At 50.2% G+C, this 23,418-nt stretch overlaps 1 protein-coding gene across 1 annotated transcript; it reads left to right on the forward strand.

The window, feature by feature from the left end:
• The first annotated feature begins 5,856 nt into the window (after positions 1-5,856).
• Eif4ebp1 (eukaryotic translation initiation factor 4E binding protein 1) lies at positions 5,857-20,727 on the forward strand. The gene is made up of 3 exons (XM_050146813.1): positions 5,857-6,081; positions 18,266-18,442; positions 19,852-20,727. Exons 1-3 carry the CDS (start codon positions 5,940-5,942, stop codon positions 19,881-19,883), a joined length of 351 nt encoding a protein of 116 aa, XP_050002770.1. The 5' UTR covers positions 5,857-5,939; the 3' UTR covers positions 19,884-20,727.
• The last annotated feature ends 2,691 nt before the right edge of the window (positions 20,728-23,418 follow it).

Consider the following 23,418-nt stretch of genomic DNA (forward strand, 5'->3'; position numbering starts at 1 on the left):
GGGTAAGGCTTTGAGGAAGGCCCAAGGCCCTCCCTACTATGTCTAGTAGAGAATGTGCTGTGGGGCAATGATCTTTTATCCTGTCATTTGTATTATTTTTAATAAAATGCTGATTGGCCAGTAGCCAGGCAGGAAGTAGATGCAGGGCAAGAAGAATGCTGGGAAGAGGGAAGCGCAGTCTGCAGTCATGCCCCAGCCTCAGAGGAAGTAAGATGTGACTGCCTTACCAGAAAAGGTACCAAGCCACGTGGCTTACACAGACAAGAATTATGGGCTAATATAAGGTATAAGAGTTAATAAGAAGCCTGAGATACTAGGCCAATCAGTTTATAATCAATGTAGACCTCTGTGTGTTCCTTTGGGACTAAAGGACTGAAGGACGTGAAGAGGGATGCAGGATCCGATAAATATGGCAGTATGAAACCTGTCACTTGGCCACAGTCTTTTTGAGAGTTGGTGGACAAGGCAGTTGTGATTAAAACAAGATACTCTCCCCAAAGGGAAAACTTGCAGCCCTGATGATTCTGCTGGACAATTCTGTCTGTTCCATTTTAAAACAGGACAGGAACTCACTCTGTAGTCCTGGCTGGCCTAAAACCCACCATGAGAAGCAAGCTGAACTCAGACTTGCAATAATCTTCTTCCTTCTGTTCCCAAATCCCAGGGTTACAGGTGTGAGCCACCACACCTTTACACTGGAGAATTCTCCATTCTTCATTGCAATTCTAATACGCAAAGAAAAATAGAAACCAGTTTTGTGCAGCTCCTCCAGCACACAAGAATATCTTCCTGTTCATCATTCTACAAGGCCACTACTACCAAACAGCATCGACTCAGCACTGAAAGGAAAATCACCAACGAATATCTCTTCTGAACTCAGACGCAAAGCCCCCAATTAGACATCCATTAATTAGAAGTCCCCTGAGGAGAAGCTGGTAGTAGATTAACAGTAGGCAGAAGCACCTTTCTAGCTTCTTGGTGTCTAGGAATCAGAGCAAGTAGAAACAGCCCCTAGGCAAGGAAGGAGATTGAGGAAACACCTTGACAGCTGGAGAAACCCACACTGAACCCACATTTATCGGATCCTGCATCCCTCTTCACGTGGGAGGCAGGGAGGCTTGTGGGTGGGGTCCAAGGTCACAGACTCTTTATCAGCAGAACTGGAAGGAGCCGCTCACCATTCAGGATGCTCGGTCTAGCTTTCTTTGCTCCTGACGTACCTGCTAGTGGCTTAAGAAGGGACGTTGTTCAGCTTGTCAAACAGTTGACTTCAAGTCCCTGCCCACTTGCCAGAAATAAGATGCTTTCCCTTGTGTAACGACTGCTTAGGAAGATTCCCCCAAGTCTTTTAAGCCAAAGTGAAAACCAGGAAGGGCAGAGGGCGAAGGCAGAACTACTAACTCAGCCTCACCAGGCAGGAGGATGCAGCTTTGGCAAGCAGATCTGCCAAGGAAGAGGCAGCCGTGAGGCTGTTGAGCCTGACTGCTGGGTGCGGAGAGGAGAAAGTAAGGCAAAAACAGGGAAGTTAGACACCTTTTCAACCGGTCAGTTTAAGACCTGCCTTTATTTTATTTATTATTTGATCAAGTTCTATTTTTTTTATGTGTATGTGGGCTTGCCTACATGTATGCTTGTGCAACTATGTGTGTGTCTTGAAGGCCAGAAGAGAGTGTTAGATTCCCTGCAATGACTTCAGGATGGTTGTGAGCAAGGCTGAGGATCCTGGGAACTGAATACCACCAACACTTAGGAGGCAGGAAGATCAGGAGTTCCTGGTAATCCTCTCTGCTTCATAATGAGTTCAAGGACAGCCTAGTTCTATTTAGGACAGAGGTTAAGGAGAGCAAAATGCAGAGCAAGCAGAAAGGCGCTAGAGGGCGCCCTGGTCCAGGAGCTGAGGGGCTACAAAGCATCCCTGGGGCATCACTCCTTTGGTGGTGGCCTCTGGGTTCCTCTTGCACTTCTCACGCTTTGCTCCACTCCACCGTACGATTTCCAGCCAAGCCCCTTCCCACCACACCCCAGGCCTTTCTTTCGATTTTATTTATGCCCAGGCTTTCTCATGTGTAATTGCTAACCTCCGACCCAGAATTTATAGAGACCGACCAGGCTATCTTCTAGTAGGACAAGGCCCCCAGGACACTTACACTCGTAATAAATGTCTCATTTTGCCTTATTTTATGCCTCAGATAAGAGAGATGTCTGAGTTTGGGCAGCTGTCCAGGTCCGAGAACCGGAAGACAGGACTCTGCGTAGCTTTTTATAGTCCCTCTAAGTCCACCGTGGCCCCATGTTTACACAGGCAACCCCAGTTTTGCCAAAGCGATTTGTGAAGTCCACAGACATAGGTAGTGGACTTGAACCCATGACTTTTATATCTATAAACTTGTGGAATTAACACTTTACCATCAGTTTGGAGATCTGTGTCATTACCAACAGTGTTGGTTCTGTTAGATAAGAAGCTGGAAGGATGTATGTATGCTGGGATTCTACGTAAGTCAGACATGAAGGGAAGATAGGGGCAGTCACATTGAAGCCGTACCAGGGTCCTGGGCAGAGGACCAGAGAAGGGTCCCATTCTAGGCTCTGTAGATCTGAATGTTCAAATCCACGTCTTCGAGACTTAAATCCCAATGTGATAATATTAAGAGGCATGACCTTTGGAGAGTAATAGACTGTGAAGGTCAAAAGGGCATTCTCCTGGGGGATTAGTGTCTTTACCAGATGACAAAGAGGTGCTAGAGCTTTATTTTTCCCAGTCTGGAGACTGGAATGTCCCAGGTGAAGGTACCAGCCGGCTTGGTTCCCACTGATGGCTCTCTGGCTGACTATTGCTGCTGGGAACATTTCTCCCATGCTGGCCCTGTGCATCTTCCAGTCCGGCTGCTCCCTGCAGACTTGGAACGTTCCTTATGATAAACCAGGGAACGTAACTGAGGCTCTTGCCTGAGTTCTAAAAACTGCTGTGGTGAATTACTCAAGCCAGAGGAGCAGAGTTGTGGAAGTTCAGCCGATAACCAGCACCTCAAAACACACAGGACACAGTCTCCTCTCGCGACGGGAATCTGAAATCCGGGACCACAACCCCAAGTTGGTGGGTGTGACACTGTCTCTAGGGAGGCCGTGTCAGAAAAGATCCTGGAGAGTCTGTACAGTAGGACGGCTTTGCTCTTGTGAGAAACTCTCACTTCCACATCAGAAGTGAGAAGTGTTGGCTTCGCCATGTCTGTGAGGGGGTCTTTCTGCTCCAATTTCCCTCTCACACAGGGTCAGATGGCCCAGGCTGCACCTGAGCTGTGTTATACAGCCCAGGATGACCTTAAACTCCTGATCTTCCTGCTTCGACCTTCGGAGAACCCATGTCGGCCACCATGCCCAGCCTCTTACATCCACTAAAACTTCGAATTATTTTGTGTGTATGCATATGGGTGCATGTAAACACATGTTTTGGTGCTCGTGTAGAGGGGAGAGGGTGTTTTGTGGGGATTCCTTCTCTCCTTCCACTGTGTGGGTTCTAGGGATGGAATTCAGGTTGTTAGATTTGGCAACAAGTATTCTTATCTGCCTGGCCATCTCAACCCCTCTATCCTTTTAATATTTAATTAAGAGACATGATATGAATGAGTTCCTGCTCTGAAAGAGGCAGAAATCATCACAGGCAAATGGAACAGAATTCAGCAGGGAATTTGTAAAAGGCTATGAAACGGCCATGCTCAGTGTCCTTGGGTCAGCAGGCCCAGGAGGGAAGTTTACTGAGGACTGGAGAGCTACTTGACAGAACCTACTAAGGCTGGGATACGGCCCTTACCTCAGACCTAGGGCCCTCTTCGCTGTGGTTGTAGGCTTGTTGGCAATCGTCTTTACCTCCTGAACATACCCAAGTGCCTTATTCTTACCAGTGTTTTATTGCTGTCAAGAGACATCACGACCACAGCAACTCTTATAAAAGAATAATGCATTTAATTGAGGCTGGCTTACTGTTTCAGAGGTTCAGTCCATTGTCATGGTGGGGAGAAGGCAGCGCGCAGGCAGACATGGCACTGGAGAAGTAGTTGAGAGTTCTGTATCTGGATCCACAGGCAGCAGGAAGGGACAGAGACACTGGGCCTGACTTGGGCTCCTGAAATCTCAAAGCTCACCCTGTGACGTACATCCTCAAACAAGGCTGACCTACTCCAACAAGGTCACACCTCCTAATCCTTCTTTAAGTAGTGCTATTCCCTGTACTAATCGTTCAAATATATGAGCCTGTGGGGATATTCTCATTCAAACAACCACAGTAGCCATCTTTGTGCAAGGAACTATAGGGCTTCTGATAAAGATCCAAGAGGTCCCAAGCTTAGAGACGACCAGTCTTTTAGTTCCTTCGGAGCCTACTCCCTTCCTTCCTATTCCTTTTTAAAACAGAGGCGGAGGCTGGGTCTTATCTATAGACGCTTAACTGAGGGTGGCCTTCCTAGCTCCACTTCCTGAGTACTGGGTTTACAAGCTAACAAAGTGTCACCACATCCAGTTCTTCTGTGATTTAACCCAAAACTTAGTACACGCCAGGTAAGTTGTCTCCCAACTAACTGTGCTTGCTGTATTCCAAGTCCCTCTCCCCCCTTATTTCTCTCTTTCACTTTTTGAGATAGGGTCTCACATTGTCCGGCCCAGGCTATGCCTGTAACCAAGCCTGGCCTCATCTTCGAGGTAATCCTCTCCTCTCAGAAATCCCAGTGTTAGGACTATGTGAGCTACCATGCCCAGCTCAAGCTTTCTTGTTTGAGACAGGATCTTGCTGTGTGGCCAAGGCTAGAACCCTGCTCCTTCTGACTTAGCCTCCCAGTTGCTGGGATAAGTGTGTGCACCATACCCACCCAGATTGAAGGCCGAGCTTTATAAGTAGTCTGGGAAACCTAGGGCCTTCAGGGCAACAAACAAGGCAAAAGCAAAACTCCTCTCAAAATGTACCTCCCAAAAGGAGGAAGGTGGCCTGGCTTGCTCTCAAGTGTGGGGAGAGACAGGCTAGCTTGGACCCCAGCGAAGCCTGGCATGTATTCAAGAGGCATTTATTCATCAGCTGTGTGTTCTTGTGCAAACCCTGTCCTTTTCTGAACTTCAGTTTTCTGCTATTTGCGGCTGTTATTGATTGCTTGCGTCACTCGTGATCCTCCTAGGGCTTCAGCCTCCCCAGGGCTGGGATTTTGGACATTCCCTACCACATGGAGACTGACACAGATTTTCTATCCTGTTAGACAGGACCGTCCTCCTCAACTTTTCCCTCCCCTCCCTACCAGACAAAGTGCTGGAGTAGACGCCAATTCGAGGACTGTTGGGAGAAACGTCTTTGACCAACTCTAGTCCTTCCCAGCCCATCGTCTAAGGAGATTCGATCCTGCCCATTCCACAGCAGATTTATACTCGGTTCCCAGCTGGCTGGCTAGTTCCCTCTTACCCATCCACCACTCCTTTCAAGGGCAGGAATGTGCATTGTTCAGGCACTGCTCTGACTCCTACCGCACAGTGAAAGCTCAAGAAACGTTAAGAGGGGCGAAGGATCAGCCCACCCTTACTTTTTTCTCGGAGGAACTGGTGGGGATCGAGGGATCACATCCTAACATAGAAAACGGGCCGTCTAGTGCGCTGAGAACGTGGCCACCAAAACGGAGAGCTTCTCCACGGCCACCCCTATATAGTTCTTCCCAGTGCCTCGGGAAGGAACCACGGAACACAAGGGGCCAACAGTGGGGTTGGAGAGGGCATTGGAGAGGGCAAAAGTCGCCTAGGTCAGCAGCTGGGAACCGCCCGCAGGCAGCGGGCTGAAGCAGGGTGGGGCCCGGCGGACCGCAAGACTCAGGGGGCGTGGAACCCAGGCGGAAGGGGCGGGCCGGGCACGAGAAGGGCTGGGCCGAGGTGCCGCGGGGTTGCTGGAGGGTCGTGGGAGGCACGTCGGAGACATGTCGGGGGGCAGCAGCTGCAGCCAGACTCCCAGCCGGGCCATCCCCACTCGCCGCGTAGCCCTCGGCGACGGCGTGCAGCTCCCGCCCGGGGACTACAGCACCACTCCGGGCGGCACGCTCTTCAGCACAACTCCGGGAGGTAGGCGCGGGCCGGGGGTCACGGGCGATCCCCGGGACCTGGAGGACACGCGGAGATCCGGAGTCGCACGTGCGACAGGGGTGGCGGCGCTCGGGGGGTTTCGTGGCTGGACCGAACGGACAAGGGGCGTCGGGAAGGTAGGAGGGTCACCGTCTCGGTTGCCCGCCTTCTGGAGCGTGGTCTGGAGATCGGGCTGCAAACTGCCCGCGATAGCTTTTCCCTGGGAGAGACCGCGGAGTGCACACAGATAGGCACTCTGCCAGGATCACCATGTGCTCAAGTGCGGCCTCTGTGGGTGTCAGGGCAGGTCTAGTGTGGAACAGGCTGGGGGTCTGGGTGGCCCACGGAGCAGGGGAAGGGCCTGGCGTGGAGATGAAGTTTAGTTGATCTCCCTTGGGATAAATAACGTCTGCACGCACACTTTTTAACCTTCACGGGGCAACCCTCGTTTGGCGCTGAACACTCGCTCCTTAATGGAGGCTGGGCGTTGAGGGCGCGCCCTGCCCCAGGAGCACGTCTGGGCCACCTGTGGCACGAAGACGATTTACCGAGGGAGGTCTCTATGCAGGGGCCTGGCGCCGCGTCCTGGGCTGTGCAGAACAACACGTTCCTCGGGTCCTGGGGGGGAGGGCACAGCGCTGAATTCGCCCAAGCGGCCGTGGATGAGGAAGAGGAAGCTGAGTTGGCGTGGGAGGGGGCCGGCCTCCGGGAACCAGGCATTCCCAGCTTGCCCGGGAGCCCCAGTATAGGCGCTGATGAAACCTATACGCCCGTTTGCATGATGAAATCCTCGTGGCTCGCTACTTCCCTCCCATCCTCGCGCTGCTCCCACCCACTTTGCGCTTCTCCCCTTCCTGGTCTCCTCCCCCAAGCTTCTCCTCTTACAACTTAAAAACAGGAGAGTTCCTGGCGCTACGCTGAACCTTGGGCTACTCCAGGCCGGGCCAGGCCACATGTCTGTTTTCTCAGGCAGCTGTCCCTACACCAGGGAACACAGCCAGATCCCAGAACCAAGACACCGAAGAAGGGATCTTGGAGATGAGTGTCCGGTTTGTGCCTCTCAGTCTTCAGAACACTGCACCAAGGCCCCCGCTCCTTGAGCACGTGCAGTTATGCATTGTCATGGTGTGTTCCTAGACTCAGCAAGAAGTAGCAACCAGGTAGAGGGGGGGCAATGGCCCAAGGAAAAGTTCTCTGCAGGACACAGCAGGTAGCCTGAGCCATCTCCCTTCCTGTGCCTCTGGTCAGGTGGTCATTAACCCCTTGCTGGCTGACTCAATGGTTTGCAGTTAGGTACCCAGAGAACCTTAGCCATTTCTGAAGGGAGTGTCCTACATTGATACTTGAACCTGCGAGTCTTTGAGATGGTCAACAATCCCATAAAGTGACTCTTCTCGTGAATTCCCAGAATGGATGTTTGATCTCTAACCTACAGAAGTTGTTGGGGGTGCTTGTACCTAGTAGTGCCCGGATGAGGTTAGTCAGGCAAGCGGGTAGGGTGGCAGATGGTGATGACATTGTTTTGTTAAGCCAACAAAAACGGTGCATGCGAAAATAGTGGCACATGCCCTTAATCCCAGCACTTGGGAAGCAGAGGGAGGTGGGGCTCTGTAAGTTCGAAGCCAGCCTGGTCTACCTAGTGAGTTCCAGGTCAGTGTGTGTGTCTATGTCTGGGAGCTGACTTTGAAGTGACTGCCAGCTGTTACCCGTGGTAGTGCTGGGAAGAGGGGGAGGGGGCTTGGCACTGATGCTGGTGTCCCGAGGTTTTAGTCACAGAGAGGGGAGAAGTTCCTGTTGAGGACTGAGGGCAGAGTGAGAGGGCTGGGCTATAGAGGCAGTGAAGGAAGTAGAAGAATGGTCCTCATCTGAGCTTCCTTTCAAAGTGTTGGAAGCATTATACATTAGGTTCCAGAACACACTACTGAATTGAGGGGGTCAGGTAGAGCACTCCAAACTCCCCTTGAACCCTGTTGCTTTTTAAGAGGCTCAAGAGGCAGGCACTAGGTCTGGACTAGGAAGACAGTCTGACTTGGGGGGGGGGTAGCATGGCTAGCTAGTCAGAAGAGTTAGCTGACGCAGAATGCAAACGTGGAGCTGAGGAGAGGGCTCAGAGGTTAAAAAGTGCTTGCTGCTCTTGGGAAGGACTGCCCTTCAGCACCTACAGGGTGCTCCTGGACCCTTGACTACTGTGATTCAAGCTTGAGGGGTGCCCTCTTCTGGCTTCCACAGGAGCCTCCCCCCAAATAAAAAATAGAAGCTTGGAGGGTTGGAGGTGAACTCGGTGACGGTTAAGTTCTGTGTCTAGCATCACACAGAAGGAAGGGAGGAGGAGGGGTACGGGGAATGAATATCAAGTGTAAGAATGGCTATGTTGGGAGTGAGGGGAGCTGGATGTTGGTCACAGACTTTCAGTTGTGAGAGCCATAAATTCCAGGGATGTAGTCATCCGTGACTATACTTAACCCTGCAGTGTTTTCTAGAAATTAGCTAAGTGCAGCCTTAGCACTATCCTTACTTACACAAACACACACATCTGTGACATAGGCTCATTTAATTGTGGGATTTATTTCATGTTTCCTAGTGTGAGATCATCATTTTGTGTTCTTTGACCAGGTCTCCCTCCTACCTTCCTTCCTTGGCTGACCTCGAACTGTTGATCCTCCTGCCTCAGGCTCCTGAGGGCTGAGATTTTAGGCACGTGCTATTCGGCTTGAGTGTATGTCGTTTTTATTTGCTGCTTTGTATTGAATAATTTAGTACAGCTCACGGGGGACACGATTCTAAAAATCAAAGGCCTGTCTCTAGAACGAAGGGACTTGATAGGCCCCCCGCAACCCTCCAGCTCTGTAACCTGTCCTAATTCTCCTTTGTAGTTTCGTAGAACATGCCTGATATCCAAAAGAGGACTCTTCTCCCTGATAAATGACAGTCGAATTAGGTGAGCCTCTAGATTTTAGTGGCCTTCAGAGGTTGTATTTTTCCCCAATATCCTTCCAAAGCGGCAGGCGCTCATTATTCGAAAGATGAGTTTGTTTCTCCCCCATCATAATGGCAAAAGTCATTACCGGTTTTGGTGAAGGTAAGGGTGGGGCTGTTTTCATTTTATTTATTGGTGTAAGATACTGAAACTTTTTTTGCAGATGAACCTTTATTTGATGTTCACGAGAATGAGTTCGAAGGAAATAGCAATAATGAAAAGGGGTGATAGGTTTTTTTTTCTCTTGATGTTCATTTGTGTATGTGAATCCCCATATGTTTAGGCAAACAAACAAAAAACATCCGTTACTGTCTGGAGTGATTCTCAAGGCCAGCTGTTTTTCTCTGAGTGAATTATAGCCGGGAGCCTGTTGACAGGCTTGTTCGGGGTTAGACCGGATGTTCTCGAGTAGTCCTGATGTCCCCGGGATCTAATGCCAGGTCCAGTGTTCAGAAGGTGACAAGTTGAGCTTGGGTGTGGCTTAGTGGCACAGTGCTCTCTTGGTATGTGTGATGCTCTGGGCAGGTCTTTAAACTAGAGAAAAGATGAAAGTGAAGGGGACAAGAAGCCCAGAATTTCCCTTAGGATATCTAGGTTCTTTCCCCTCAGCCCTGGGTTTCCACTCGGTCTCCAGGGTGGAGGTGGCTGTACTGGGCAGCCATTGACTTTTAACAAGCCAGCCCCAAACTCAGTAACTTAGACAGCAGTTTACTTCTCTGGCCTGTTTGCTTCTTTTTACAGATTTTGATAGCGTTGAGTCAGGCTGCAGCTGTATTGCCTTGGGCTTCAAGGTCCAAGGTGGCCTTATCCACATGTGTGAGTCCTTGCTGCTGGTGGGATTGTCCTCTTGGGGCTCAAAACATTTAGTTTAGCTTGAATTTGTAAATACCTTTATAATAGCAAGGCCACTTAGGGCATGGACATGGGAGCCTTGTCACGGCACATAAAAAGTATTTTTGTGTTCTTGGGGGCAGTCCAGCTTCTAAGAGGGGGCAAGAGGAAGAGGAGATCCCTGTTTTATTTTGAGACAGGGTCGCCTCATAGCCCAGCCAGGATGGCCTCAGATTTGAGGATGACCTTTTAACTAACTCTTGGTCAGGCCACCATTACTTCTCAAGTGTTCAAACACTGCTCCTCCCCCACCCCCCTTGCTTTCTCTGAATGTCAGGTTTTAGGAACATTATTTGCAGGGCTCATACTCACTGTACAGCTCTGCACTCCTATTAAAACTCGAAAGGTCTGGGTTTTCTGGGTACAAGCAATTGGCTTGTGTCAGGGTGAGAATACAGGAGGAACAGTCTGTTTAGCGCTTTGGTTTGACAACATACAGTGTGAAGGTTTAAAAGCGGGTTTCTTAGCCGACTCTGGTGTCACATGCCGTGATACCAGTGCTCAAGGAGATGGAGATCGGAGGATCAGATGTTCAAGGCCAGTGTGGGTGCTTTGAATGAGAATGGCCCCCATAGACTCATGTATTTGAATGAGTGGTCCCTAGTTGGTGGAACTGTTTGGGAAGGATGAGGAGGTGTGGTCTTGTTGGAGGAGGTGTGTCACACAGCCGGTGGACTTTGAGGCTTCCAAAGCCGTGCCCTTCCCAGTTAGCTCTTACTGTCTCACACTAGTAGGTAAGTGTGAAAGCTCCCAGCTTCTGTCCATCCAGCACCATGCTGCCATACTTCCTGCCGTGATGACAGTCGTAGACTCTCAGCCTCACATTGAATGCTTCATTTTGTAAGTTATCTTCGTCATGGTGTCTTACCACAACAAAGGAAAAGTAACTAAGCCAGCCAGCCTCAGCCACATACTGAGTTGGAGGGTAGACTGGGCCACATGAGGTCCAGTTACAGAACACTCAAATGAACAAAGCAGACGTCCAACTTAAAATTAAAGATGTGTGTTTGGATTAGAGTAGTACCTCAGTTTGAGAACAAGTGTGTCTGAGACCCTGGGTTTAATCCCAGGCACTGAAAAAGGGAAGCTCCAGCTGGTCTCTGTTAGCTTGCTATGGCTACTGTATGAAAATCTCGCCATCGAGGTGGCCTAAGCAGCGAAACTCCTTTCCTCACTGTTGGTAACTGCAGATCTAAGGTGAGAGTAAAATTGCTTCTTTCTGAGGCCTCTCTTCTTGGCCTGCAGGTGGCCCCCTTCTCTCTTGCCTTCTTCTTCCGGTCTTCCATCCGTGGGTCCTTGTCTAGATTTCCACTTCCTCCAGTGAGACCGGGTCAGGATCCACTCCAAAGGCCTCATATTGACCCTGCTTATAAAGACCTCCAAATGCCGTGTTCTGAGGGGCGTGCCGGGGCTTGGAGGAAGACAATAAAGCCCCTAAAGGCCCCCACTCACTCCCACTGGAACAGCATCTGGATGAGACTGGATGGGGATGGGGGGCAGAGGGGGTGCGGGGCACTCTCTCTTGGTAATGGCTAGTGGCCTCCACACTCTGCACAGGTGCATTTTGAAGTGTTTGGGGAGAGGTCAGGAAAGGGGAAGGTATTTGTCCAGCCTTAGAGTAATTTTTAACCATTCTGTTGTAAAAGTCTTTATCCTGGTCAGAGCCTCTGAGGAAGAATGGAGGCTCTTTGCCCCTGACTGATTTCCCTCTGGTAGCTTCATTAGATACCTGACCTCTGAGAAATACTATTTTTATTATATTATTATTACTATGATTCTGCTTTGTGTGTGTGTGTGTTTGGTTTTTGTTTTCTGGGTTTTTTTTTTTTTTTGAGCCCAACCTGGCGTTGGAAAACTCACTGTGTAGGGGAGAATGACATCACATTGTCACACTGCTGATTCTGCATCTGCCTCCCAAGTGCTGGGATGAATCATCATGCCTCACTTCCTGTCCCTTCATAGAACACTTCCCCCAGTAAGTCTTCTGCTTGTTTAAGAGACTGCCCAGCCCTCTGAATGTGGGTGACAGTTAGTGTGTGAGACCACTGACAGTGTGATCAGGATTTATCCCTAGTGCAAGAACTGGGTTTTTGGAGAACTGGCCCATTCCCTATGGAGGGATACCGTGGTCAGTCTAGATACAGGGGGAGGGCCTTGGTCCTGTGTCAAGTGATGAGACACACTTTGGTGACTTCCAATGGGAGAGGCTTTACCCTGTCTGAGGAGTGGATGAGGGAGTGGGGTGCTGAGAAGATGGAGGAAGATGGGAGGAGGGGAGGGAGTGAGAACTGGAATTGGTATTTACAATAAAAAAAGAGACTGCCCAGCAAGAAAGGCCCTCCCTATACATAAGCACCTCTCACCTATTTTGTATGTGTAGATGTGCCGTGGACTAATGCTCTTGTACATTGTAAAGATTTGTTACTCGTCTTAGTTTAATAAAACGCTGATTGGCCAGGCAGGAAGTATAGGTGGGGCGACCAGACTAAGAGAATTCTGGGAAGAGGAAAGGCAGAGACACAGTTGCCAGTAAGAACTAGAGGAAACAATATGAAAATGCCTTACTGAGAAAAGGTACCAAGCCGCATGGCTAAACATAGACAAGAATTATGGGTTAATTTAAGTTGTAAGAGCTAGTTAATAATAAGAGTGAGCTAATAGGCCAAACAGTTTATAATTAATATAAGCCTCTGTGTGTTCTTTGGGACTGAAACTTCGTCTTTATAGATGTACAGGCGAGGAGGATAGAGGGGCACAGGTGTGGTCTGCTTAGACCCAAGTGTGCCTTTAGATTTGTCTCCAGGTTGTCCAGCACTTCTGCTCAAAGCGATTTTTTTAAAACTATGCAAAACATTTGGCACTTAGGCTGCTGCTTTCTTCCTAAGCACAGGCATTGGGTGTTTCCTGCCTCTGCTAGGAAAGAGTCCCCAGCCCCCAACCCTACCCCAACACTTTCCCTGGAGAGTTGTGGTAGGAAGTCTATCTTGTACTCCCCTACGCCTGCAGTCTTGTGTAGGGGGAAACCATGCTCCTGTTAGGGATGCCGGGGGAAGGGTGGCAGCGAGGCTCAGTTTTCAGAAGTCACATCCAGTAGCAGAATGCGGGAAACCTTAGAGGAAAGGACAAGGACTCAAAGCAAAGGTCTTGTCCAGGGAACGACTAATCTTGTTCTGGACACAGATTTAAAAACCCGTGTAAAAGCCTGGTGACCTTTAGTGTTCCCAGGGTGAGAATGTTGGCATGGGGGTGGCTGGCTATCTATGTGTATTGTTTTGTTTTGTTTTTGAGACAGAGACATTATGTATTCCAGACCAGCCTCAAACATGATGTGTGGTAAAGGTTGGTCTTGAACTCCTGGCTCTCCTGCCCATATCTCCCAAGTCCTGGGATAATGCCCAGCCATTTATTTATTTGTTTACCTATGAGATGGTGTCTCTGCATAGTCCTAGCTATCTTGAAACTCACTTGTTGACTGGCTTCAAACTCACAGAGATCCTATTGCCTCTGTCTCCCGAGTGCTGGGATTTGAGTATGCACCACCATGTCTGGCTTATTTTTATTTATTTTTTGGTCCCCCAAGCCTTTGTCCATGTAAGGCAGATGAGCTGTTACCCTAGCTCTCAGGAATATTGGCATTTGTTGTTCGAGGTGTGAGTTTTCTGTTATCTTCTTCCTGTGATACAGAAAGATCTGAGGCCCAGAGATTGAGGTAGTGATTCCCAGTTTGAGCTCAGGGCCTCTGCCTCCAAGGCCCATGCGATTTGCACGTTAAGGGCCTGCCAACAACAAGTTCCTAAAAATAGGTTGTGATGGCTAGTGGTTTAAATATAGCTTCATTGAGCCCAGCCTAGCACCCCTGGTTGACAGGTGAGAAAACCAGATCCTCGGGGAATATCTCCTCACTTGCGTGTCCAGGAAAGGTGGCATCGGTATTAAACCATGCTCGCCTTTAATAAGGACTTTATATTTTGTACATTCCTGGGATTTACGGTCCTAAAGACTGTCAGTCATGCTAAATTCACGATGGTTCCTATGTTCTGTGTGTTGGAGAGAGATGGAGGATTCCTATTCCCGCTCCACACTGCCCTCAAGTCTGCTTCCCTTCCTTCTGCTGTGTTTGCGCTGTGGCCTCTAAATTGGGTCCTGTTGTGTTGAACAGGCTGAGCAGCTGGTGCAGCTTGTCACCTTAAATCTCTTCTATTTATTCTCTGTGTCCTTCACATCACGCCTCCCGATCCCATCTCTCATCCCACCCCAAATTCAAACAAGATTTAAGAGAAAACAAGGGGGAAAAAAAGGAAGGGGACAATCTCATCGTGGAGGCTGCAGCGTGACACGCAGAGTCACGCAGTCAACTGTAAACCCCTTTGTGCAGACATGTTTACATGTAGGCGTTTATTGAAAAGAATCATTGGTCTAGTTTGAGGCCCCTGGTCTCTGCTGCACCATGGATGCTGGGCTCTCACTGGGACTCTTCCTGGACATCCCATGGCCTCTCTGTGTTGTGGGAATCTGCAGCCCTGTGTCCACAGGACTGACCCCACCCCCTCTCCTCCCGTCCTTTGCTCCAGCCGATCACGGATGGGGTGGGTGTTGGGGTGTGGGGCCAACACATAGTCCTGGTTCTGGGCTTGGGTAGTTGCAGGGTTGGTCAGCCGACCCGCTCTCCCCAGTCTTTGCCCGCTAGGGTGGGCTTTCCAGTATTGCCCTGTCTAGTTCATTGGGTGGGGCCAGTTCTCCCACCTGCCTAAGGCATTAATGGGCTGGGGTGTGGGAGGGCCTCTCTCCCCCACCTCTGCTGCCTCTAGACAGATCAGTAATGGGGGCAGTTCTCCCGTGCTCGTAGCCTCAGGGTTGACTCACCCACACCTCCGCCACCTTCAACCTTTATGGACAGACGATTGCTAGTGTGTGTACTGGGCTCCCTTGGGTGGGCCACTGTTGGAAGCCACACCAGAAGCTGACGATATCCACAGGCCCGTTTTAAGGTCTTTGAGAGGTCAACGAGGCACAAGTAGACAAAGTGGTAGCTCGTCTGGAGTCAGTCGAGCTAGTAAATGAGACAGTTGTGGTTCAGGACTCAGAAATAAAATGTTGCTCCACGCAGTTTGGCACTAAACTTTGGAGTCTCACCCTAGCACCCGGTATATAGGCTCTGTATCCAGCTACACAGCTGACTCACAGCCCGTACGCTTTGTCCACCTCTACAGTTATTTATTTATTTATTTTTATTTTCTTTTTTTAAATACTGTTCTCATCACTGACCAAATCCCTGACAGAAAAACTTAAAACAGAAATATTTATTTTGGCTTGTGATTTCTGAGTTCAGTCCACAGTCATTGCCCTCGGGCAGAACATCACGGTAGCAGGAGAGTGTGGCAGAGGTGGGTCTTTAGGGTAGACAGGCTGCAGAGAGAAGGGACAAGCTGGGGCTTTGCTGGCTTCCCTATCTTGGAGCGTCCTCACAAGCACCCCCAAAGGTGCGCCTCCCCAGGGTCCTATACTAGGAGACAGGGTCTTTGTGTAGCCCTGGCTGTCCTGGAGGTTGGCCCGTAGATCGTTCTGGCTTTGGACTCACAAAGATCTTTTGGCCTCTTCCTCTTGAGTTCAGGAAGCGCCACCACACCTCGTGATCAGGACTTCTTAAACCATTTTTGCTTAACCTCTTCTAGTGTGATTATTTTTTAATATCATCCTAGGTGTGTAGGTCTATGAGATAGATACGCAAATCAAACATTAACCGATAAAATCGTGAATTTATTTAAAGATTTTTTGACACACACACACATATTAAAGATGAAAACCAGTTTTCATACTGAGATGACCTTGCTTATGAAGCGTGGTGTCTGGGCTGAGTGTTTCCCACTGAAGGACGTAAAGCGTATTCAGTGCTTTCATCTCCAATCTGTTCTTTGTTTTTAAAGTCGTCTGCGGTGCACACTGTGTTGGTACAGTTGTCCTGCGCCCTCTGAGCTGACTGATGGGCTGGCAGTAGAAGCTGGGTCATCCTCTGCCCTTTCACACCCAGACAGTTTATCTTGCAGCACTTGTCCTCCAAGGCGGCCGTCTAGATGGCCATGCCCCTGTCACAGGAGGGAAGAGAACAGCAAAACAAACCAGAGTGTAATTGCTGCTGAGCAGCTAGGGAGAGGCTAGGTGGTGAACCACTGCCAACCAAGGTCACTGTTGTTTATGCTGTGTTGTAAAAGCTCGAGGGAGAGAAGGCACGGGAAGTTCAACCCTGAAAAGCTCAGCTCTGCAGAGAGCTCAATTAGGAACTCCAGCTGCCTGCCTCAGCTTCCCTCCTGGGTTACTGCTGGATGTTGTGAACATCCAGTTGGATGTTTCCTGTCTGCTCTTTGTTCCCCCTGAGGGGACAATCTGCCTCAGACGAGGTTCCTACTCTCTGTGTTGGGAACTCCCGCTAGCTGCCTTAAAGTCCATTTCTGCTGAATGTTTCTCTGGTTTAATATCTGTCCGTCTACCCATCTCTCTCACTATTTATTCTTAACTTGGGTGTACTGTGTACTCATTCACTTACAACCTAGAGCATTCGTGTATCCTTCTCCAGACGGTACCAAACCATCGTCCGTGTCAGGAAAGCCGTTCATTTAAAGAAGTGGGGAAGATAGCAGCTGCATGTGTATGGACTAATCCTAAGCCAGAATTCACTGAATTAAAAAAAAAAATCTGTATATGGAGAAAGGGAGGTAGTGAGAGTGTGGGTGTGGGTATGGGTGTGGGTGTGGGTGGGTGTTTACCCAGCATGCACGTGGAGGTCAGCAGACAGCTTGTGGGCATTGCCCTCCCCTGCTAAGTGCATTCCTGGTTTTGAACTCAGGTCGTCAGGCTTGCTGGCAGCTAGGTCCAGCCGAGCCATCTCGCCGACCCTTGATTTATTGCGTGTGGTACCGCATTGTATGATAATGTAGTTTATGACATATACTCTCTGTTGCGAAGAAACCGGATACCACTACTGCATTTGAGAGACCAGATTTCTTTGTCATCTGCAGAAGGTAGCTATAAATAGAAATGCAAAGACAGTTTTTAAATTCCAGCTGGATGCCATTGTCTGCTGGAGGCTTGGAACCTAAGACTCGAGATTTGTTGGAAGAAGCGTTCGGTACGTGCTGTTGAGGGGTTAAAAATAGACCGCGCCGCCATGGTGCTCTGTTTGAGGCCACAGGGAGCCGAGGATAAGTTCATTTCTTACCCTCACCTCGTGGGTCTCCCATTGTCTTAGCGAGGGTTTCTATTGCTGCGAAGAGACAACATGACCACGGCAACTCTTATAAAGGAAAACGTTAGATTGGGCCTGGCTTTATTTCAGAGGTTTAGTCCATCGTCGTCATGGTCGAGAGCACAGCTGTGTGGTGCTGACAGTTCTAGATCTTGATCTGTAGGCAGCAGAAGGAGACTGCCCAGCACTGGGTGTAGCTTGAGCATATGAGACCTCAAAGCCCGCCTCCCACAGTGACACACTTCCTCCAGCAGTGCCGTTTATGGACCAAGCATTTAAGCACAAGGGTCTGTGGGGGCCATACCTTTTCAAACCACCACACCCATCGGGATCTTGCTCCCTTACCTTGGGAAATGCTCCCTTATGTGGTGAGGAGGGAGCTGTATGGGTGGAGGTGAAGGGTCCTGGGTATGATTTACTGCTGGAGACTAGTTCACTGAGACGGGTCCTCACTGGGGAACAAGACTAACTTGTGATAGGAGCTTGGGTAGAACGGGGGGGGGGGTGACCTTCATATCAGCCCCTATGGGGGCGATGCAGGTCGATGTAGTGGGGGTTTGGAGAAGGGCTCAGCCTAAGACCTTTTTGGAGTGGATCGAGTGTTTCCTATTGCTGCTAAGACTGGGCAGGGATACGTCTCCTGCTGCTGGGAGTGACCCGCTGTCTTTCTGTTCTGGATGAGCGACCTACCGGGGTTCTGCAGGGTAGGGGGTAATGACTGACTCCAAGACCCTCTTCTGTGGGATCTGCTTGTCACGGGTAATCAACTGACAGTGGGGAGCTGAGGGGCGACTGGGTGGAGGGATTGTAGAGATGGCATAGGATGATGTTCAGAACTTGGAGAAACCAAAGGCACATCCTGGTGGCCAGCAAACCGTCTGTGAGGGAGGGGCACCCCAAGTGGTGTTGGGGTGGGCAGTGGCCAGGTTGGCCAGTTCCCAGGGCCAGCTTTACTCCCCCTTGGTCCAGGTTGTCTAAAAGAACCTGCGTGGCCACACTTCCAGGAAGTGGTAAAGACAACAGGCAAGGGGCTCCAGGTGTCCTTATCAGCGTCTTTATTACACTTTCCCCACCAGGAACCAGGATCATCTATGACCGGAAGTTCCTGATGGAGTGTCGGAACTCACCTGTGGCCAAAACACCCCCGAAGGACCTGCCAGCCATTCCTGGGGTCACTAGCCCGACCAGCGATGAGCCTCCCATGCAAGTCAGCCAGAGCCACCTGCACAGCCCTGAAGAAAAGCGGGCAGGCGGTGGGTGCTGGGCCTGTCTGGGCTCTGCGTTGTCTGTCTTTTGGGAATTCCAAGTTTCAGGGAAGGGGGGGTGATGGCGACTGTCCACCCTCTGCAGAGGAGCCGTGGGGGAATCTAGGGGGTGGGGCGCGGGTGGGGAGCAGAACTCTGATTGGCACCAACTTGCCCCCATCAAAGCTCCAAGGACCTGTGCGCAGCTGCCTTGTATGCATCAGGTAGGGTGATTAGTGAGGAACTGATGGAGAATGTAGTAGTGGCTTTATACAGCACCCCTCATCAGCCTGCCTTTCTGTGTCGCTGCTTGCCAAGCCCCAACACACATGCGCCACGCTTCTTCATGTATGTGGAGCTGGAGACAACGTGTCAAAGACACGGTGCCTGTCCCCTCTAGGAACGTACATGCCTACAAGATAAGAAATAAACTCAGGTACCTCCTGGCCGGTGACTGGCCCTTCAGTGGATTATTTGATGGAGACAGGCAGACAATGCCTCCTATTGTTACTCTAGCTTTGACATTTATATAGCTAGGTCCTTCCTGGTTTCCTCCTCCTCCCCAAAGTAATCAAAGCAGACACCCTGGCAGCCGCATGTGGGGTGTGAACATGTGTTTGTGGCAGCACGCAGAGCGACTGGCTGGCCGGAGCTTCTGAGCTCTCTGTTACACAAGCGTGTCCCCATGATGGTGTTATGTAAGCACGCCTGCGCACCCTCGGGCTGAGGAATACCACCTCTGACTTTCCGCTCTGAAGGCGGTACCCCAGACTCACGCGGGGAGCTGCTGACACCCCCTTGGCCCTGTGGGATGTGGTTCCTGATTACCCTGGTGGGAAGGGAGCTGGGTAGCACTGGGAAGGTGGATTTGACAGCGTGCAGAGAGCCGCATGACATGTTCCCAGGCTACGTGTGTGGTTCCCTGCCCTCTGTTCAAGGATGGAGGGATTTTTGGTGATTGCACACTGTCTTGCACCTTAACTTTTTTACCTCCTATTAGAGATGGCAGAGAATTAAGGTAGGCTACTCCTGGAATTGTCACGACGAACTGAGAGCTTGTTCTTTCCTTGCTGGCAGGGTAAACCTACTCTACTCCTTGTTTCTGGTGATACTCTAGCTCTGAACCCCCAAATAGTAGCCAGGTAGCCCCATATAGTGTCAGGCTGGGGGTGCATAGTTTTAGCTTTCTTTAACAGGACACAAAGCTCCAGCCCATGGCCACGTATTGAAAATGGAATTTATAGACAGTTCAGCGCCGGCACCTCCCTTATGAGGAAGTCTGGTTTCCTAGCCTAGTCAGCTTTCCTTTGGCAGCATGCAGGCCTCCATTGGACCTATGAGAATAACTCCTGGCCTCTGAGCCTGGAGGGCTTCCATTTGCCTCTTGCTGATTGGTCCTCTGCCTTTTCTCCCCACAGGTGAAGAGTCACAGTTTGAGATGGACATTTAAGGGACCAGCCATAGGACGGAGTGATGCCTCTGGGCCCCCGAGGCCCTTGGAAGGAAAGCCACAGCAGTCAGGCCTTAACACCAGGCAGATGTTGGGTGTGGGCGACCCAGCCCTGCTCCTCACTCGGCCCTTGCTCCGCCTTCCATTTTGTGAACACCAGCACATACCTCCTTGTGCCTCTGATGATACTGAGCTGCTACTCCAGGGGGATGATTCTTGCCCACACCCTGCATCCAGTGCCAGGAAGTGGACACAGAGGAACCCGTCAGGATGACCGTCTGGCAATTCCAGCCCCAGCCTCTGGAGCACACCCACCCTTTCCTTGGGCTGGGGTACCTGGGAAAGCTACCCTTTTTACTTCTTTCCCTGAGAGGAAATAAAAGCCACCTTTACCCTAGGCCCAAGGTTGGGCCCTGTCTGAACTGTTTTCAACTTGAAGTGATAACACAGTTAACTCTCTGTTCCGTGTTTGTGCTTATGTGAACTTTTCTTTACGTTATCTCTTGTGCTTATCAAACTCCAGCTCTCTAGGTGACCAGGGCAGCCTTACTGTTTACTGCTGAGAAGTCTGGATGGAGAGAAAGTCATTCTCCGTGGGACTGGGCTAGAACCCTGCTACTCTGTGATTCTTGTTTTTAGCAGCGAGTATTATTACCTTTGTCCAGCGAGGTGCTCACCTTTCCCCTTGCGCCTGCACCACTGGGGAGCCCTTGATCCACGGGCACCTCGTACTGTGATCATCTGTTTGTATGTGCTGCCGCTGGGGCGTGCAGAGGAGATAATCTCTCTGCCTTACGGATTTTACTGGAAGTATATCATGTACCTATTAAAAAAGGTAGCCTGAGCAGATTGTATGAAATCAGTTATCAGTGGTCCGTGCAGGGGGAGGCTCGGAGGAAACGGGGAGGAAACGGTGTAGCTGGGAATGAGAATGGGAGGAAGTGGGTACTGAGCGTTTCACAGGTCTCGGGGAGCCAAGATGAGTGAGGGTGATATTAAGGTACGTTCGTGTGTGAATGTGATTTACCAGTTGCTGAAGAAGAGCAGTTTTTAGGAGTCCTGACTGCAGACTGAGTGGTATGCCAGGTCTCACTACAGGACCTGGTGAGGGGTGAGTATGCCGAGTGTAGGTTCTGGGGTTATAGTGGTTTGTTACCAGTGGGCCTCAGTGGCCAGATCTTTTGCCCGCCTTTTCTCCAGCTGATTTCCAGCCCCCTTGCAAAGGAAGCTGGAATGCGTGTGGTGGTGTATGGAAGGACCCGACACTTTGGTGTGTTGACTGCACACGGGTTGTGTAGCCTCTTCTGTGGGTGGCATTTGAGGCCAGGGAGGGCCTACCACCAGAGCAAAGGTAACAACGGAAATTTCAGCTAGGTTAAAAGAGAGATTAAGTCCTATCCTGATGCAAACATTTCATCCCCCTGACAGCTCACAGGAGGTCTTGCTCACCCGCCTGGGTGATCCAGTGTTCTCCCATTTTTCTCAGGGTCAGTGTATACGTCCCTGAGGACCAGAAGTCATAAAACCTGGGGAAGTTAGCAGCTTTCCTCCCTGAGAAGTGTCCTGCAGAGGAAGAACTCGGCTCTACAGGGTTAATTGTTGCTGGGTGCTACGTGGTGTCAAAAACTCTGCAGCCCAGCCCTTGTTTTCCAGGAAGGAAGGATCATGGTGGGGAGGTGAGTCTGGTCCGTTCATCTTGACATCTCTCTGTGTTGGGATCTTGATGTTTTGTGGAGATGCTCTCTTAAGAAACCCATCGGTTTGGCCACGCCCACTCTCTGCTGTGACCAGAACCACTGTTTGCATTTGAAGAACTCCCTGGCAACTGTAGACAGGGGCGCCACAAACCAGAAATACAGAGAAGCTGTCAGGTGTGGCATGTGTTCCCAAGTAGTGAAACCTCATGGAGATGAACTGTCACCAAGCAATTCCTTGTGGTTAGCTAGGCCCGGGAGGCTGCGGCTATTCTGGGAACTAAAGGTTCTGAGGTTTAAGATGCTTAGAGAGTAGCTGACCCTTGTAGTGGTTTTTATCCCAAGAGGTCATGAGTAGCCTGTGGTTCAGGGTCCCCGAGAACAAGTGTCCCCAGAGTAATTACTGGGGGGGTGACAAGGTTGGCATGATTGAGTGATGTTGCTCAACCAGGTGGTGAGTGGAGGATGGAGTGCAGGAAGAGGAGGCTTGCCAGTGCTTTGATGAAGATGCCAGAAGCTGAATAGATGCCAGAGGATGGGCCCTTCTTACCCAAACAATCACAATTAGCAAAGGCATACGTAGGCTGTGTGTTGAGTAGCCTATGTAAATTTAGATGACAATAGGAGTCAGTTGCTGGAACAGCGGAAAAAGCCATAATAAAATGAAACTTTTATTATGTGCACGTCTGAAACTTTAAGAACTTGGCGTGCAGCATTTTTATTTTTTACGCACGTCGGTGGTGTATGAGTTTCGGGATTAGGATCCCAGTTGGTTTAGCCTCAAAGCTCAGGTCCCTTATGCCACACCGTGAATGGAAACGAAGACTGGACGGCTCGGCACTGTTAGCAGACAACTGTTGCTTGGGTTGTCCGGACAAAGCTGAGACTCAAAGTAGAGATCCCTCTGTACAATTAACTGGGATAAAGATCTGCAGGCCAATGGGTGTGAGAAGGGAGGAAATCACTTCCTGAGATCAAGACTTCATCAGACACCAGGCTGCCCTTCTTAGCCAGTGTGTGCGCGCATGCGCGGTAGAGTGCTTGCCTAGTTTGTCCCCCAGCGCTACATAGACGGGGGCGTAGCGGTGCTTGACTGGAGGTGGAAATGGGTGGGTCGGAAGTTCTGAGCCACACTAAGTCTCCTTAGCAATCTGTGGTCAGCCCGGGCTAAATGAGATCAATGAAAAGAATAAATAAATGACACCGTTAAGGTCGGGGCCTCTGAATTTTACGCAGCACAGGACCATGAGTGGAATGTGCCCAGCAGGAATAGTGAGGGCGGAGGCAAACCTTTCCCCAGCTTGTTCAGAGGCCACGGCACAGAAAGCTATGTTGTAGGTATCCCACGTTCTTCAAAATCCGGAGCAGAGTTTGGCTTCACCGCTTCGATAATTGGTTGAGTGCTGCCATCTGCTGGCAGATGTTATCAAAGAACTGCTCACATCTCTCTGGTAAGGTTATTTCATTTAGAGCCCATGGGGAAGAAAGTGAAGATGCTGCATGTATTGAAGACCTAAGAACTCTTTCTGTGGATTATATGCAACGGACCCTCGCCGCAGGAAGAAGAGGGAGGGGCTTCAGAATGTTGCCGCGCTAACTCTTGGTTTGAGTTAAGCTTGTCAAGATCATGTTTCTTCATTGGACCAAAGTGGACCCTGTCTGTGGCCAAACTGCTATCTGATTGGCCCACCACCTTCTTAGCCAGTGTGTGTGTGTGCGCGCATGTGCGGTAGAGTGCTTACCTATTTTGTCCCCAGGCCTGCAGTTGCCAGCTGAGTCCTCCCAGGACAACTAGGAACAACGTTTGCTGGTGCATGGCTCGTCCCCATCTATGAGTGTTA

Source organism: Alexandromys fortis, unplaced genomic scaffold, assembly GCF_014885135.2.
Source record: "Alexandromys fortis isolate MF-2015 unplaced genomic scaffold, M_Fortis_MF-2015_v1.1 scaffold_55, whole genome shotgun sequence".
Lineage (NCBI taxonomy): Eukaryota > Metazoa > Chordata > Mammalia > Rodentia > Cricetidae > Alexandromys > Alexandromys fortis.

Excerpts from the sequence above, each read along its gene's own strand:
- Eif4ebp1 (XM_050146813.1), top strand. The coding sequence starts at position 5,940 with ATGTCGGGGGGCAGCAGCTGCAGCCAGACTCCCAGCCGGGCCATCCCC. Across the intron at positions 6,082-18,265 it reads CTTCAGCACAACTCCGGGAG|GAACCAGGATCATCTATGAC; the intron begins GTAGGCGCGGGC and ends TTTCCCCACCAG. Across the intron at positions 18,443-19,851 it reads TGAAGAAAAGCGGGCAGGCG|GTGAAGAGTCACAGTTTGAG; the intron begins GTGGGTGCTGGG and ends TTCTCCCCACAG.